Source organism: Oreochromis niloticus, linkage group LG2 (genome assembly GCF_001858045.2).
Source record: "Oreochromis niloticus isolate F11D_XX linkage group LG2, O_niloticus_UMD_NMBU, whole genome shotgun sequence".
NCBI lineage: Eukaryota > Metazoa > Chordata > Actinopteri > Cichliformes > Cichlidae > Oreochromis > Oreochromis niloticus.
The window spans coordinates 18,168,843-18,185,454 of NC_031966.2; the positions used below are offsets into that span (position 1 = coordinate 18,168,843).

Genomic DNA, 16,612 nt, shown 5'->3' on the forward strand with positions numbered 1-16,612 from the left:
ACAGCCTTACTAGGACAGTGTTAGAAAAAAGGAACTAAAATTATGTCAACGTTAAATGAGGAAGGAAAACCTAAATTTGGCATCAGTTTCCAAATTGGGGCACGGTGCAAACGTAAAGTTCCGATGCAAAGGATATCTATAAGCGTGTCCTCAAATGTCCACTCTTTCCTCCTCACTATGAATGAAATTCCTAATGGGGGTTATCCTAAAATATCTGCAGTGTTTCACACACTGACTCTTGCGCTCTTCTGAGCCATTGCACCTGTGCGTGTAGTGCTTCCTTTGAGGACTTTAAATACCCTCAGGTGCATATAGTAACATCCTGGACTCCCAGACAGCTATATCCTGCTTTTTTTGCCCCCTATCTCCCTCTAACTGACCCACTCTCTACCTCAGTCTGACTGGCAGTAGTTAAGAATGAACATGACCCTTACACTGACTTCTGCCAACCAAGCGGATGTCTTTTTAAATGGTGAGTCAGAAATGAAACATCAACATTAATTCCCTGCTAAATGATCCAATTGAATAATGGATGAGGGCACATGGAGATATGTAGATTTCCACCTTCTACCTTTATGAGCCTAATTGCTGCCATTCAAGCACATCTGAAGTCAGCTCATCCTCAACAGCAGACATGGCTACTATCAGTCAATAACGTTGGCTAAGCCTGTATCAAAGGGTAGCCTTTGCCGTCAGAGATCCCTCACATTAGCTGTACTAACATCAAAGACAAAAAAAAACCTGTGATGTTATTCATATACTTGCACATTTGAGACTTCCAATGGGCAAATGCATCTTAAAAGATGCTCCGGTAGCATAAAAACAGTCTCAGTGGCACACAAAAATACACATTGGTCTTATCTTGAAACTTGAAACACATCCCAAACGATGTAGCAATCCTCTAAACACACACAGCGCACACACACATAAACACAAACAGACACAGATTTTCTTACCTTGGTCTGGCAGCTGGCAAACATTAGGAGGAACAGTCATGTTCAGCACGTCATTGACAGCCGTGTCAACATAGTGTCCCCTCTGGACATCATGTTCGCTGTCGGTCTGGTCGCTCTCCTCATGGCCGCTGTCCTTCAGACTGTTCCCCTCCAGGTCCTTGAATGTCGATGTGCTACATGGGGGCCAGGAGGGAGGAAAGGGAAATGTTGATTAACTGTCACCTCACCTAAAAACATGCTCTTTTTCATCCGTCTCTAATGTGATGGTTTGTGACGACTTGTCTATCTTTCGCTTCGTGTCCCTTTTTGTGCTTTTTGTTGCTTTCTTTAACCTGGTGCATTTCCATCAATTTAAAGTGGATGAATACTAATTTACACTGGCTCTAAGTCTAAGTTAAGCACCACACCTTTTCAAAGAACAAAACCTCTTTCCGGCTTCTGTTTGCACTTCCATGTAATAAGAAGGGCGTCTAAATCTCCTGAGAGCCTTCTTGGATTAAGTGGACATTTTTCAACTTCATAGATAGCAAACCAGCCACAGGATGTTTCAGCCAGGGACATTTTGGATGGATGCACTGACTTCAAGGACATCGCATTGAACAAACAGGAGGCACTCACTCACTACAATCAAACAAATACTGCAGTAATCAGGAATTCCTGGAAGGAAGATGGATGTAGAAAATGCTGGAAGCATACAAACTGAGCATCTGTCTTGTTTGGGGCTCACAGTCAATAAAGAGGGTGGGGTGTGGGGGCACAATCAACAGCTGCACAGTAACAGCGTGATTTCCCTTCACTTGATTTCCATCCCACTGGAACAAATTCTGCTTTACAAACAACACTAAATAGGGGTGAATATATGAACATGTGTTCATGCACGAGAGAGAGAGACAGAGGGGAAAAAAACATGAATGAGTTTATGTAAAGACAGACAAGGGTGTTAGAGGTTAGAGGGGAGGAAGAACACAGACTGAGGAGAAAATGAAAGTAAACTAATGTGCACAAAAAATGTAAAGGAAGCAAAGGACAGTGCAAGGTAGCTGCATTCCATAGTGCGAGCCTCACATTCTCCAGTGTGGGAGAGAGGACTGCAGTGGAGGTAATGCTGGCTCTCTGATGTTATCACTGTAATTGCACCTGTCCCAGACCAGAGGCTCCCTGGCTCCTGAGGGGATTTCTTTGTAGTATGCTGCAGAGGCCCACACTTGAATGCTCTTTGTTTACATTAATGCAGGGATTCTTTTGGGGAGAAATTGCCATAATGGGTTTTCAAAAGGCTGGGATGGCCTCAAACAAAAGGAAGCCTGGAATGTTCTATAGCTGCAGGTAAGAACGGAGAACTATAGTTTACAAAGTGAGACTGGTTACAAAAACCTCTTTGGCTTGAGGGAATTATTAAATGAAACCCATCCCAGTCTCCAGTCCTGAATTCCTCAAACCCTATCCAAGATCTTGGTTTAGGTGAGCTGAATAACAATGCACAATGAAAACATTTATCCTTCTTTCCCTCACAAAGGAAAAAAAAAGTATGTAATTATGGTCCATTCATGACTGTTTTCTTAAAAAAATCTTTTAAACATAATATGACGATTAGGTAGTTGTTTCTTTTTTCCTTTTACCTGATAAAATTCAAGCTTATGTGTAATTAATGAAGCAAAGTGCATAAGTGTATCACACTTATCTGCAAATATGAAAATCATTACTTGCAGATTCTGCTGCCCTGTGTAATTTAATAATCCGAAAGTATGACTTTGTGCCTCATTCCAACAAGTGTCTACTAAACGCATTATTTTAGAGTAATACTATTTATCCTAAAATCTTATCCTCCCCTTGCAATTATACAGAATGAAGAACATGCAGGAACACATGAAAACTACTGCAACAGTAGCTGTGCACTCATTAGATAAAACAATTACAGATAACAATGGTAATGAGGTGCTGGTAACAATTCCTAATCAAGACATACCTTTTAATGAGGTGGGCTCTGCTGTTCACATAACTGGAGTCAATGGAATAATTCTCCGTCTGTAAGAGAGTGATGGCGGAGCAGGTGGGGTTGGGGTTGTGGTGGAGGGATGATGGGGGCAACAGAGAGAGGTACTTTTAATAATGGAAGCAACCAAAATAATGTTACCAGTAATTGGCTTTCAGTAGAGATGTTATTTTACACAAAGGCCCTGGTGAGCAGCCTCGGCTTTCAAAGGGCTGAATCCTATTCTCTTTCAAAGCACACACACAGAGAGGCTGACTGGGAGTTGAGAGCTGAGGAGAGTGCTGCAGTGAGCGCAGCCTCTCTTCTCCTGTTCACCCTCCCCGCTCTCGATCCCTTGCTCCCTCCCTCCACTGCCGGTCAGCCCACTGTCTTTAAAATGGAGTCATTAGGGAGGACAGACTATCATGCAGACAGAGGGAGAAGAAAAGTTTCCCTTTTTTCTTCTCTTAACTCTTCACTTTTACCATGTTTGAGAAGACATTAATGTGGATATATTAAATAAATAACTGCGAGAGAAGTAGATGAAATTAAGAATGTACCAGGGGAATCTTAACTTTGCAATTGCAGATGAAAAGGCTTTCAGAATATGCATGCGATAGATCTCTGACCCACATTAGAGAACGCAGTTCAAAGAGATCTTACATTCATTTTTTTCTCCCCAACATTTATTTAGCAAGGATAATGTCTGACGAGAAGAGCACACGGGCAGAGAAACTAGTGTAAACTAAGCAGGTAGACCCTCCCTACATCTGCCAAGCGTCTACTTACACTAGGTAAGATGCCAGAAGGCCATAAGATGTCAAATCCTCTCAAAGGACACGCTCAGTCCTGCAAAAAGCCGGGACGTGACCCTTTTGACAAGGTTTGATAAGATGCAGGTATTTTCTCCTAAAAGAAAGCGAGGCCCTTCACTTAAAATTCCATTGTGCAGATACTGTATCCTGATAACAGCTGAGTCAATGGCTGACTTCCGAGGAAAGTCTACAGCGTACCGATATCAAAGCCCTGTTGAAAAAAGTCACCCTGATGGTAAGAAAGGTTAATGCTGGCACCGGAGCGCAGTTGCTTATTATCAAGTGAGCTGCACATTTGACAGAGGCCTGCTGTTGAGGTAGCAGTGGCCCTGCAGCTGTCATACGTGGTGACCAGACAGATTTGGATTAAAACTCAGTGTGCAACTGTGCGAACACTCTCCTTATTAGATGTTAATGGGGTTGAACATTTTGAACTTTTTCAACGTCTGAGTGGAACTGAAACCACAATGCAGATGAGTCTGTGCAGTGAGGATGGGGGAGCAGAGGAAATGTCAAACATCAGTCCCAGTCTACTTGGATCTTTTTTTTTTTTTCAAAGAAATAAATATAAATAAATAAATAAAAGGGATGCTGGAAGATCACAGCATTTACCCCTGGCAAACGGCTCCTGTGACCTATTTGCAGTCTATGAAAAATGTAAGAGACTGTTAATGTTAATTTGTTCAGATTGATGCCATTCTCACCTGGCTTTAATCACAAAATGTGCCATCGTTATCTGTCAGACACACGTCTTGTCCCTACAGTGGCTAAAAACTTTTGTATAGCACAAGCCTGTTTATCTTTAAATAGTCTGACATGCACTACGTCTGTCTTAAATAAGCACACGAGCTCCCGCTTGCCTTCTCACCTCCTTTATGCCTCATTATTTTTTTTGCAGGAAAAATGCATGATAATAAGCAACAGTGCAACGTGGGCTTCTGATTGGGGTTTGTTAAATTATGATGCAATATATTTATGCACTGAAGGTTAACATCATTCCTTTTCCCTTTTACCATTTACCCCTAATTAAACTTTAACTCATTACAATGGGGAAGATAATTCATTAAAAAAGGAATTTAATTAACATTTTATTATTATCCCACAATTTGAAGCACACAGTGTTTGTTCCTTTGCATTACCCCTGACTCCTTTTGTTCCCGATCAGCTTGAGTCTTTTAAATATCAAAGGTAACGGCAACCTGCAAACCAGATAAATCATTAATTAAAGATTTAAACTTTTATTTCTAAAGTATGCTATTTTTCACGGATGTCTGCGTAGTGCTCGATCAGATTGCCTCTGTGCATTGCTGTAACGATTCCAGTGCAGATACTTGATCTGTTACTGCGTTACATTATTACCTACGCTGCATTTTGATCGCAGTGTACACACATTAAACTGCTTCATCTGCTATAGTGGCTGTGCATCCAGGAAAACAGAAATGAAAACGCAAGGCGTGAGTAACAAGGAGAAAACTTAATTTAAACGACAAGATAGAAAAATTTCTTGTAAATGTCACCCTGGCTGCAGCCTGTAATTGGTGTGGTTAACATGTTCTATGTGAGCATGCCTTGGAGAGGAGTGTATGCCCCTGCTCTCAAGCTGTCCCTGTACTGAAAATGAACTGTATTTTTGATAATGCAAATTTCAGATAATGATTTTACATCAAGCTCTTTTAAGAGTGTACAACGCAAAGAGATTCCTCATAATATTCTAGTCGATAGTGTTGCATCACCATCTCTTCCACATCAGCTCTTCATCCACTTTACAGCTCCCCATTAACCAAGAATGTGGTTTATTTTCTCCACTTATCAAATTGTTAGTGGAATTAGGCGAACGCCTATCATGTGAAGGCTTATTCTTGTCCACTGATGAGTCAGTCGGTAGTGCCTGTTCTGAGGAATAATAGCTTGAACTTCCTGTAAAGAAATGTAATGTCTTCCCCCACATTTCTAACCAACCTCAAATTGGAGGACATGTCAATATATCTTGCTGGGAGGTCAGGTTTCAGGCAAGAGGATGAGGACTGCTTAACTACAGCGAGGATGCCACAAATGGCTACTTAATCAGGTTGGACAATGTGTTGTTGTGATTTGAGCGGCCCCAGTTTGGCGGCCAGAGCCACTCTATCCCCATAATTATTGTTCCGTTTCATCTGGAGGGCTGGAGGCAGGAATGTAGTCCCTGGTGTCGCCGGGTGACTGATAGGTAGTGTCAGCATGAGTGGGGAGCGGAGTGAAAAGAGAGTGGAGAGGAGCGAGAGACGGTGAAGATGGGAGGAAATGGGTGAGACTTGACCTCTGGGAGACTTGCTGTCCAGTTGCTGCAGCCCAATAGCTTTCCCCTTTTCACCCCTTGCTTCTTTCTCTCCAGCAATACCCGAAGCACAGGGACGGTGGACTTGCTTCTCTGCAGCTGAGAGGAAAAGCAATCTCCTCGCCTAGTTGCTGCCGTAAGATTTGATTTGCCTTCCTCCCAGCGTGACAATTGGTTCTGCAGTCTGGATGCAAGTGTATTCATTGTGTGGGGGCATGGGAAGCACCAGAGAGAAGAGGAGGGGTGGGGGAGTGAAGACACCAGTTGTTACACCAGTAAACACCCGACAAGTTCAGCAGATGTCACACAGATAGGAGAGAAAAAGAGAGAAAAAAAAATGTCACACAGCTGCCCTACTGTATGTATTATTGAGGCTGATATGGCACAGAGTAACATTTAAACAAGGAAAAAACATCATGCACTAATGACATGCTATTTAAAAAAGATGCTGCTAACAGCTATTTGCTTTATACTTAAGAACTAAATTGGTTTTCCATTACAATCTAAAGAAAACAAGTGGAATGAAACATGATATATTTATCATATATATACATATCATATATATATGTGTGTGTGTGTGTGTTAAAAATTAAAAATGCAAAAGATTAAGTTTCACTTTAATACCAGAGCAATCAACCTTTTTCTGAAATACAGCAAGAATGACACATGTCCTTGAAGACATTTGGGTGACGGGGGCTTTAAAAAGGTTAAGCATCTAAAAGTAAGACAAAATGGTTACAGATATGAGTGATTCGCATCTGTCATGGATGCAACTCTAAAATGTCATCAATTTAGCTGACAAAAAACATCCAGCGGTACTCCATGTGGACACAAAATGCTCTTACTGCCACACTGAAATGCATAGTTTGATAAAGAAAAACAGACCAGAGAGAATCTGTTACAACTGTCAGATTAAATTTTGCATTTGAGCAGACCTCCACTTTGTGTTTGAGCAGCCTGTGGTTGTGCCTCAGTCTTTGTTTATCAATGACTCCCTTTGGCCTCACAAGGAAATGTTAAACATAATGTTCCCTGTTATTGATATCCCATGGCTAAAGCAAGGGATGAGAGGGAAGCAATCCGGGCAGGTTAAAGGAAAAACCAGCTGCAATTAGGGAATAAAGAATGGGTTCATTATCCCTCTAGGTTTGGTTGTGGTTCAACTAAAAGAGTTGAAAAAAGTAAGAAAGCGAGGGAATTAAAGAAAAGAATAAAAGTTTATGAAAGTGACTGTTAACACATATATAAATGTAATTTTTTAAGTTTATTTATAAAACCCAATATATTTAATATTGACACTGACAGTTTCTATTTCCTTTTTTATTTCTTAATACTCTTTTCTAAATGTACACTGCGAATATGAGCTTTGATCCTCTTGCACATACACACCCTCTATCTGCACTTCCCTACAAAAGCACTGCTCCAGCAATCCCTGACTTGCAGGTCTGTGCTGGCGCCTGCTGTCCTCGTCTTTAGGTCTGCACCCAGGAACGTCTCTAAGCAGCTCAGACTCAGTCTGCTTCTTATATTGTTTACCGTGTAAGAAAAAAAGGAAAGTTTTTCAGCTCCTGAGATGCAATAACCCTCACTAGCTTCCAAACCTTTGCCCTATAACCCAGTGACCACCATCACCACTTTCTTCCTGATTATAAAATTTCCCATAGACCCTCTGCCATCTGCTAGATTATAGATTTCCCTCTTCCTTTAGAGAGGCCCCGGCCCCTGAGGGAGGATCAGCGGTAAAAAGGGTGAAAGAGTGCCTGAGGCACAGCCGTGGTCCTGGATGAGATTACATTTTCTATTTCTGCCTGCTTAAAGGGGTCTGCTGTGATGAATACAGAGAGTTGTTACTATTTAATATTAACTGACTCTCCTGTAAACTCAAATTATACACAATCAATTGTGATAGAGGGGAGCACGTGTGACAAATAACCTGCCACATTGTCTGCATCATTTCACTTCATCAGCCATCAATTCACCCCAAACCCAGAAGCCCATTTGAAAATCAATCATGTCATGAAAGTGAGTGATTCTGTGGAGAAAGGTTTTTAAGACTTCCTCGCCCAGCTGTAGTTTGTGCATGTCTACACTCTCTGTAACTGAAAAAAAGGGTGAAATAAATGCTGTTACGAGGTCACTTGTGTCCATCAACACATTTGTTAAGTGTTCATTATTGTCACAGCAAACTAAATAACAGCTTTTCTGAAAAACAATGACACAGATATGTAACTACAACAGCCCTTCCTGCCTGTGTTTCCTTGCCTTCCCGTGTGAAATTGAGCAAATATTTGCCCATTCAAAACAACACAATCCCCGTCACCCCGTTCGCGTAAAGGACGGGGAAAACGGCCAAAGTCCAATGCTACTGCTTCCTCCACCTGTGTATATAACATCTAAAGAAAACTGCAGACCGTGTGGCTGTCTGCTATTCTGAAACAGAGACAATAGCCCAGACCAGTCTCCATGTCACTCAGGACTACAGGCTCCACAGAAGTCCAGTTAGTAGAGATGTGATTAATTATACATACATTGATAGAAACAGCATTCATTATTCATGAGCTGCTCAACGTCAAAGATATTTCCCTCCCTTTCAGCATGATGAAAAGATTTTAAATAATAGCCCCCATTTGCAGATGTCTGCATTCCAGCGGAGTCGGCTGACGCTAAAGAGGCTTAAGTCAGAGCTGTTGTCTTACAGGGAATCACTGCTTGGGCCCAACATGTTTCAAACTGTTGGTGGCTGTTTGGTTTCCTGGGGGGGTGTTTTTGTTTTGCTTTTGTCTGCTGCTTTTAAGGCTTTCCGATGGAATTATAGCTTCCAATTAGAGCGAATAGGTGTCTACTGCCTCAAACAGCCACATAAAAGTGGATAAGGTTTCATTCAACACCTGTTCAGCGTTCAGGGCTGTTCAAGCTACGTGCAGGTCACAAAGAAAACCTGTGCTTCTCCATGACATTAGGATCCATGGTTTTACATAGTAAATAGGGGGGAGGGAAGAAAAAGCCTCGACTATCAATGCTGTTTCCTCAAAGAAATCGGCTTACTTTTCTTAAAGCCTGTGGAGCCCAATCAAACTCAAATGGCAGGAACTTCCCCTTTAGGCAAGTCTTGAGGGATTTTCTTTAATTTGGATGTCAGACTGAAAAGTTTTCTCACTCCTCTCATCCCAAAATCCGTTAATGTGTGTATGGCGCCGCATGAGAAAGGTAGGTGGTGATTTTTTGAATAGACTTCCGCGAACATCAATGAGAACATCTAATCCAGGTAGACTTTATGGTTTCCGGCCCGCTAGGAATAAGCATTACAAACACATGTTTTAAGCAGTCATTTAATTTCTCTGAGAGAATTACTAGATAGCAATTTCGCTGCTCAGTTGTGGCCTACATTAGCCAGTGTTGAGTTGGTTTGGGGGGAAGGGGGGTGCGGCTGAATTAGAGCACAAGATATCCCCAAAGGTTCTCCCCACCTCCCCTGGGCTGGGCCTTAAAAATAAACATTCAGAAACACTGCAGATTATGTAAACACATTCTGCTTAAATGCTTACATGAGAGCAGTGACTGAATAAACAGCATAACTTTCAGTCACTTTCAAAATCAGCAAACTTGGAATTAATTTTTGAATAACTTGATGCACACGAGGACAGGAGTCTATCAATGTGCGTGGCGAGCGGATCAACTTGAACTCTTGTGCGTTGCTTAAGTACAATCTCACTTAGCGGCATAAAGGTGGCTGCCAGTCACATCGGTGCTGCTGTAGTCTCTCTCGTTCGTATTCTCTCTCTCTTTTTTTGTCTTGCTCACTGTGACAAGGCATCTTTCCAGACATTTTAGTTGGATGGAGATTTGCAGCAGCTCATTACAGACTGGGAGGCTCTGTGAGCGGATGCAGTCACTCGGAGATGGATTGAGTGGGTCTGTTTATTGACATGCCTTAATCTGACACTGGGTAAAGGGAATGAGTCACCGCCTCCAGACACACTACCACATCACAGCCACTCCAGCAAATAGGGAGGCAGCACCTAGGATACAAGTGGAACTTCATCAGCGCTCATTAATCCAACAACCCCAGGCCACTCGCTCAAACAAACCATGTTTACACTGCATGTTGGCTGGATGGAGGGGTGATGGAGCTTTTCAAAGGGCATGTGTGCAGGTGCTGAGAACTGCACACACAAATGCGCATACTGTTGCTACACGTACACATACGCACAAACACAAACACACGTACAAACAGGTACTCTAGCCTCAAGCTCATGAAAAACGCTCCCGCTCTCATAACCCACAAGCCCCTAAACACAATATCTGTGTAGACCAGCTGCTAAAACTCAGTTGATGCACTTTGTCTCGCACATCAGAGCTGGTGCTCAGATCAGGGGCTACTGATTGGGCTTGATGCCAAAGTATGTAGAGCAAAAAGGGGCTTTTATTTAACGGATCTTTTAGCTTTTGTCAGAGATGGGCCACTCCTATCAGCGATCCGGCCATGGAGGCCTAGTTAGCATTTTGATCCTATTTGCTGGTGCTCCAGTGTGACTCACATCTGGTGATAATATTTGGGATGAATCCTTCTAGACAGCTATCGGTGCTGGGATTGACAGCAGAGTATTAGCCGCTTGCACATCTCCGCTGCATCTGTAAATCCAGCTTGTTAACAGGACTGTGACAGACTGCCATCAGGACGGAGACGGAACAAAAACAACAACTAATGCTTTGTGACGACACCAGCGCTTGTTTTCCATTTCACCACTAATGTTCAGTACAATGTCTAAATGTGAATTCTTTGTATTTCATATTTGAATATAAATTTATGAAAAAAGTTTAAAAAGGAGTAAACAAGGAGCGTGTGTGAAACGCATAAGCCAGTCACGAAAATAAACCTTTTTTTGAAGAAACACACAGGCACACAGGGAAAGCAGGCAAAGGGGAATAAACACTATGTGAGTCAGAAAGAGAATTGCACAACATGGATTTACATTAAGACACTTTGTTTTTCATGCAGAAACACACACACACACACACACACGCACACAGAGTCGCAGTGGGGCAGAAAGTCTGAGCGGGGCCTGATGTCTGCTCCACCGGGGACTGGGAGCGCAGCAGCTTGAGAGCAGGGCCAGTGGATAGGGGTCCAGATGTAGCAGCCTTGACCCACTCATTTGTAAGGGAGGGGTAGAGTTAGGATGGGGGGTATTTCAGCAGCTGAAACACACAGGGATTAGCCACAGTGACTTCATTTAATTTAATTTGTATTAGGGCCGTCTTTGGGGGCAAACATCGTTTTTAACTGCGAGGGGACATACGGGGTCATGGAAAACAGCAACAGACGGTGGATCTCTGCCTCCTACCCCCGCAGTGCTTCCACAGGGGAACGGGAGGCACTGTATTCTCAGAAGTACAGACACATATACACACACATAGATACACACGATTACACACACATGCACAAATAAATACACCTGAGCAAATGACTTGTTTCCCTCAAATTATGACTATATTATCAAGTCAAATCTCTCAAATTGACATGCATCTTAAACCTTGCATCAACCTTTCCATAGCTCGATTTCTTGAAATGAAGGCCTTTAATCCTTTTGTTCTGCCACCATGAACAACATGTAGTAATTTTCGTTGCTTATCAAAGCTCCGCTCTGTGCAGTTCTGTGCCTGTGTTTGTGTGTGTTGCAAACACTAAGCTGTTATCTACCAAGAACATATCTTAGGGGTGGATGTTTATCTGTGCTGATGCAGATTGGAGGAGTTCTCTTTGTCTCAGTGCAGTGGTACATAATATTATTTGTCTTTTGTTTTTTCATCGTTTATTTCTCCTAGGCTGATATAGTTTGATGTCCTATAGTGGAGAAATCCTTTTAGTTACCCCCGGGCATCTAATGTGCTTTTACTTGTAATCTGGGAAAGGCTGAGGGGAAAAATCTGTACACAATCAAATAATTTAACTCCCTTTTGTATTCAGTGCAACATGACTTACAATGCTAAGTAGAAGAAGAAAACAAATCCAGTAAGTGAGTGAGTACCCAACATTCCTCCTTACAATTTACACTAGCTCTGTGGAAAAATATGGCACCGATCAGCTATCAAGTCTGCTGTAGCCAAAGCCTGCGGTCATGCAAAAGCTTCCTCTCAGTCTTGCGCAGGTGATGTAGTCAGAGAAAAAGCTAATGTACCATGCACTGGGAGAAGAAGTTTTATTACAAACACAGTCAAAAAAAGAAAGAAAGAAAGAAAGTATCGCCTTGTCTGTGTGAGACAGAAAGGACTGTACTGCTGGAGCCTGTTCAAGACTATCAGGCACTCGTTTTTCCTCTCTCCCCCAGCCCCTATCAAAAGATGTTACTGTGTAAAATGTCAAAGAAAAAAGAAGCAAGAGAAGTAATCTCCTTCTCCTTTTTGATCGCAAGTGGAATAATTGGAACCCTCTTAGGCTCATTACAAGAGTTGCCCGCCAGCCAAAAGACGGCTCCAACTGCCCCTCTTCATTCATGTTAGAGCTTTGAAAAATATTGCTTCCTCTAGTAACAACTCTTTATGAGATGCAATGACTAGAGGTCCTGGTACCTACATTAACGAATAATCCCACAATGCCTTTGAAAATATATCTTTCAACTTCTACTGTCAAACATCAATTCTGAGCAATGGGAGGGAAACAGCAACAATCTGGCTCTGTAATAATGTCATTATGCATATTGCACAGCACTTCTCACCCTTACCCTTTTCCTTTTTTTTTTTTTTTTTGGCAGTGCTGTTCTTCTCAATTACATAAGTTATTCCATATGTATCCCTATAACTGATAGGCTGGTCTTCATTGTTATTACAACTATGCTTGTAATTATCGTGACTCTAATTACTATTACTGTATTACCCAAATTAACCTTATTCTGGGTTTAGATCACCCGCGCTGACGCTAGCCAAGACATGCCTATGAAGAATGGCACCAATGTCCCTTCAGATAAATCCAGTATAATTAGCTGTGTGCCTTACAGGGCCTGTGTGATGGTAATAATTAGAGCTACTGTAGCAAAGGTCATGCAAAACAATTTAGAGAGGATGCTGGCTGCATGTGTAATGGGAGGAGGAAGGCAGAGCTCAGATGAACATGGCGACTCCTCCTTTTCTGTCTTTCAGAGATCGAAAATGTATAGCTGTTACTTTACCTCTGCATTTGCTCCGTTTTTAACCAATGCTCTCAAAATAATAAAAATTGAAAACCCATTTTAATGGCAAGTAGACTTCCAGCTAACACAGTTTAAATGGATCCATGATTAGATTCGAGGAAAGTGCTACAGGGTGTATCTGTTAACTGGTATCAGCGGAAATCGATTCGCTGCCTTAGAGGTGTGATAGCCGCCCCATCGCACTGTTGTTGCATCTGTTCATTAGCTTGAGTTTAATGTGTTTATGCTTACCCTTAGTTATCACTATTAATTGTGGAAGAGAGGGAGACGGCGAGAGATGTTCTGATCTACCCAAGTGCACAGGTTAATGAGCTGAGTCAAAAATGTTGACACAGAGGTAAACAAGTACTCACGCAGAGGTTCTTCTATTTCTATGCTCCCCCCATGTGGCTTGGCTCTCTCTGCAATTCCCAGATTGCTCCTAAGCTGAGAGCTCAGGGTTCTCAGTCTTGATCCATCAGGAATTCACTCTGCTCCCTCACCTCGCCACCATCACACCCCGATGAGATAAGTAACAGCCTCGCACTCAAAAATAGCATCTCAAACAACACATATGCTTATGTGTGCTAGATTGGTCTCCATCCCCTGCTGCAAAACACACACCTCCTCGTACTCCCACAAGTCTCAACAACACTTCTTTAGCAAAGAGGGATGCAAACAGCTCTAAAGTGGTAGTATAAGACTTTTGCTGCAGCTACTGTCTGTCACCTGAACTATCACTGTTTTGCATGTTTTAGTTGATTTATTACAGCAAAGTGCCTCACATTACTGTCGACAAAACTGGGATGTTTTTAAATTTTGGCATGCTTTACCTAGCTTTTTAAGAGCTCGTGATTTGCATCAATTTGCACACAGCACTTAGCTAATAGTTCAGAATTTTGAAAATTACCCTAATTTGCTTTCTAGATAAATTAGATGATTTGAAAACTACACTCGCTCGATAAGTATGAAGCTCAAGTAGAAGACAGGTAGCTAAGCTTGCCATTAAGACTGCAAACAATGGGCTCTGTCCAAAGGGAACCCAGACACACTTCGAAAACATACAAATCAACATCTTAGTGTTTGCTTCTACAGGAAGTTGTGAGCTCATATTTTTCCTTCACACATGCCTTACTTCCTAGCTTGCCTCTATGTATGCCAACCAGATATATAGTGATATCAAAACAAATAATTAAATTAATAATAAATGTAGAAAAAAAACCTTGCAAATCCATCAATAAATATTATTACAGGAGCAAATATTAAACTATACACCAGGTGGGAGAATTAAAGCTTCTGCAATCAAGTACCATTTTAAATTAATAGTGAAACTACAGGAAAATTCACACAATCCTTTTATTTGTCACCTCAATCAGTTTATCCTGATATACGCTCGGATGATTTCTGAGACTCCAGCAGTCTTGAATCCACATTTTTCAGCAACAGCGACTGAAGCCATTGTGTCATATAGTTAATAAATGTGTGTGTGTAAAAGTACTTCACTGCAATACAAACTGCACTCATCAACTGTTGTTGGATGTCTAATTAATTATTATTATTATTTTTAGTTTTTTATATATTTTTTTTTAATTAGAGTCAACACGCTAATGGAATTCATGCAGTGGAAGAAGAGGCATACACCAGGATCCATATGTCTTTGTGACAGCAGGGATTTAAAAACTGTAAATTGTGATTATCATTGATCTCATTCGTCAGATGCCTAATCTCTATGACTCACATCCACACTGGCCCCACTGGGTGACGATGAACTGTCCACCCCCACATCTGAAGTCCAGAAAAAAAGTGTTGAGGAAAGCAGCGATAAGCGGGGCCTTATCCTTTTAAAGACACTCCCGTAATCCATCAGCGGTGGGAGGAGGGGGGGGAGGCTTCAGCTTTAAGGGACTTAGTCTGGATTATAGCTAGTCCTCCAAATTAAACCAAAAGTCAGCTTTCTGCAGTTGCTCATGCAAGCTGGCAACTGGCTTGTTACCAGCTCTACAAACATGGCAAATGATGAAGGTCTATAATTAGAACATTTTCTCACTTAGCCACCAGATAAACTAACAAAAGTAGCACAGCAACAAAGCCTGACCCATTCCCCACTAAAGTGACTATTCTACCTTTCTGTCTCTGACCTCCTGTGATTTGACTTGGAATGTCTTCCATTCTATGTACCTGACTCTGGTTGCCAACCAGCTTAACTGCAGACAAGCTTCTCAACCAGGGCAGAGCTGCTCTGTCCCCATTGATGCCGCTTCCCACAGCAAAACAAGGCCAAATCTGGGGCTTAGAGGCTAAAATAATCATTACTGGGTTGCAAACAAATGAAAAGTCAGAACACTACTCCCATGTCTGCCTCCCTCTGACATTCTTTTGGATTGTTTTTTCTCAGATATACAAATTTATGCTGCAATAATTTATAGGAATATTTTAACATGTTGGGAAATATGCTCATATGTTTTTTTACTGGGACTCGAGATCATTGCTACCATTCTCATGTCAGTGCTTCCCAGATGAAGCTAAAGCAAGCGACTGATATGCTACCTGGAAACAGGGAGCCTAGTTCTATGCAAAGGTAATAAAATGTGTATGCCACCAATGACAAACCTCAGAAAGCAATATGTTATATCTTGTTAGGTCCATTTACTGAAGAAAAAAATGCAAGCAGTGGTAAAATGACAGTCGTAATGTGCCTTTGGCTAAATTTTAAGATGGAGCAAATATATATTAGAGTAGTTTTTCTTTATATTCAAAGATCCAACAGTCAATTTTGTCAAAAGATTTTCCGAACGGATTCTTTTAAGGAGACTATTTCACCAAACTGGGAGGACAAATGTTTCCCTCTGTTTACAGAGGGAACATGTTGTGTTCATCTCTCTGCATGCTCGTACATGCATTGTGTTGATACATCAGAGTCTGCTTTGATGTAATAGTCCCCAAACTTGATAAGAGCACTTGAATTTACCTCCACGGTGACCTTCCTGCTTTATTCCCCCAAGGAGGAGTCAGTCTGTCATTAAAGCACAGAAATTATAAACAATCTTTAATTTAACAAGTGCAGACATGCTGGCTTCTCCATTCACTAGCTTCCCATAAAACTGAACTAGGAACAGCTAATCTTGAACTAAGGAGGTTACTGGGGAACGTACTGCTCTCGGAGCAGTCTGACAGAGGCCAAGTGCTTTTCATTCATCTACTTGGCTGCCTGTGCTGTGGTATGTCAAATCATGGACGTGAGGGGAAAGTCAAAACTGTTGTCCTATTGTGCTCCGCAGCCAGACGACTGAACCCTGAACATTGTTTTATAATGCCAAAAGAGAGACCCGAGATGGGGGTAAAGTTGTTACCAATTCCCATGGAAGACAATAATAAATATCAGTGGTATT

The 16,612-nt window shown here is 41.7% G+C and overlaps 1 protein-coding gene across 8 annotated transcripts in view; it reads right to left on the bottom strand.

Annotated features, from left to right (window-relative positions):
* Positions 1-16,612, bottom strand: part of pcdh19 (protocadherin 19) — a 52,292-nt gene that overhangs the window by 21,417 nt on the left and 14,263 nt on the right. For 4 of the 8 annotated variants that reach the window (XM_019364484.2, XM_025910789.1, XM_013271319.3 and 1 more), the window contains exons 3-4: positions 2,923-2,981; positions 957-1,141 (exon numbers count right to left, since the gene is read on the bottom strand). In XM_019364484.2, coding sequence (XP_019220029.1) covers positions 957-1,141; positions 2,923-2,981 — 244 coding nt within the window. The remainder of the gene's footprint in view (positions 1-956; positions 1,142-2,922; positions 2,982-16,612) is intronic. The other 4 variants (XM_019364485.2, XM_019364489.2, XM_013271320.3 and 1 more) reach the window with 1 other exon arrangement.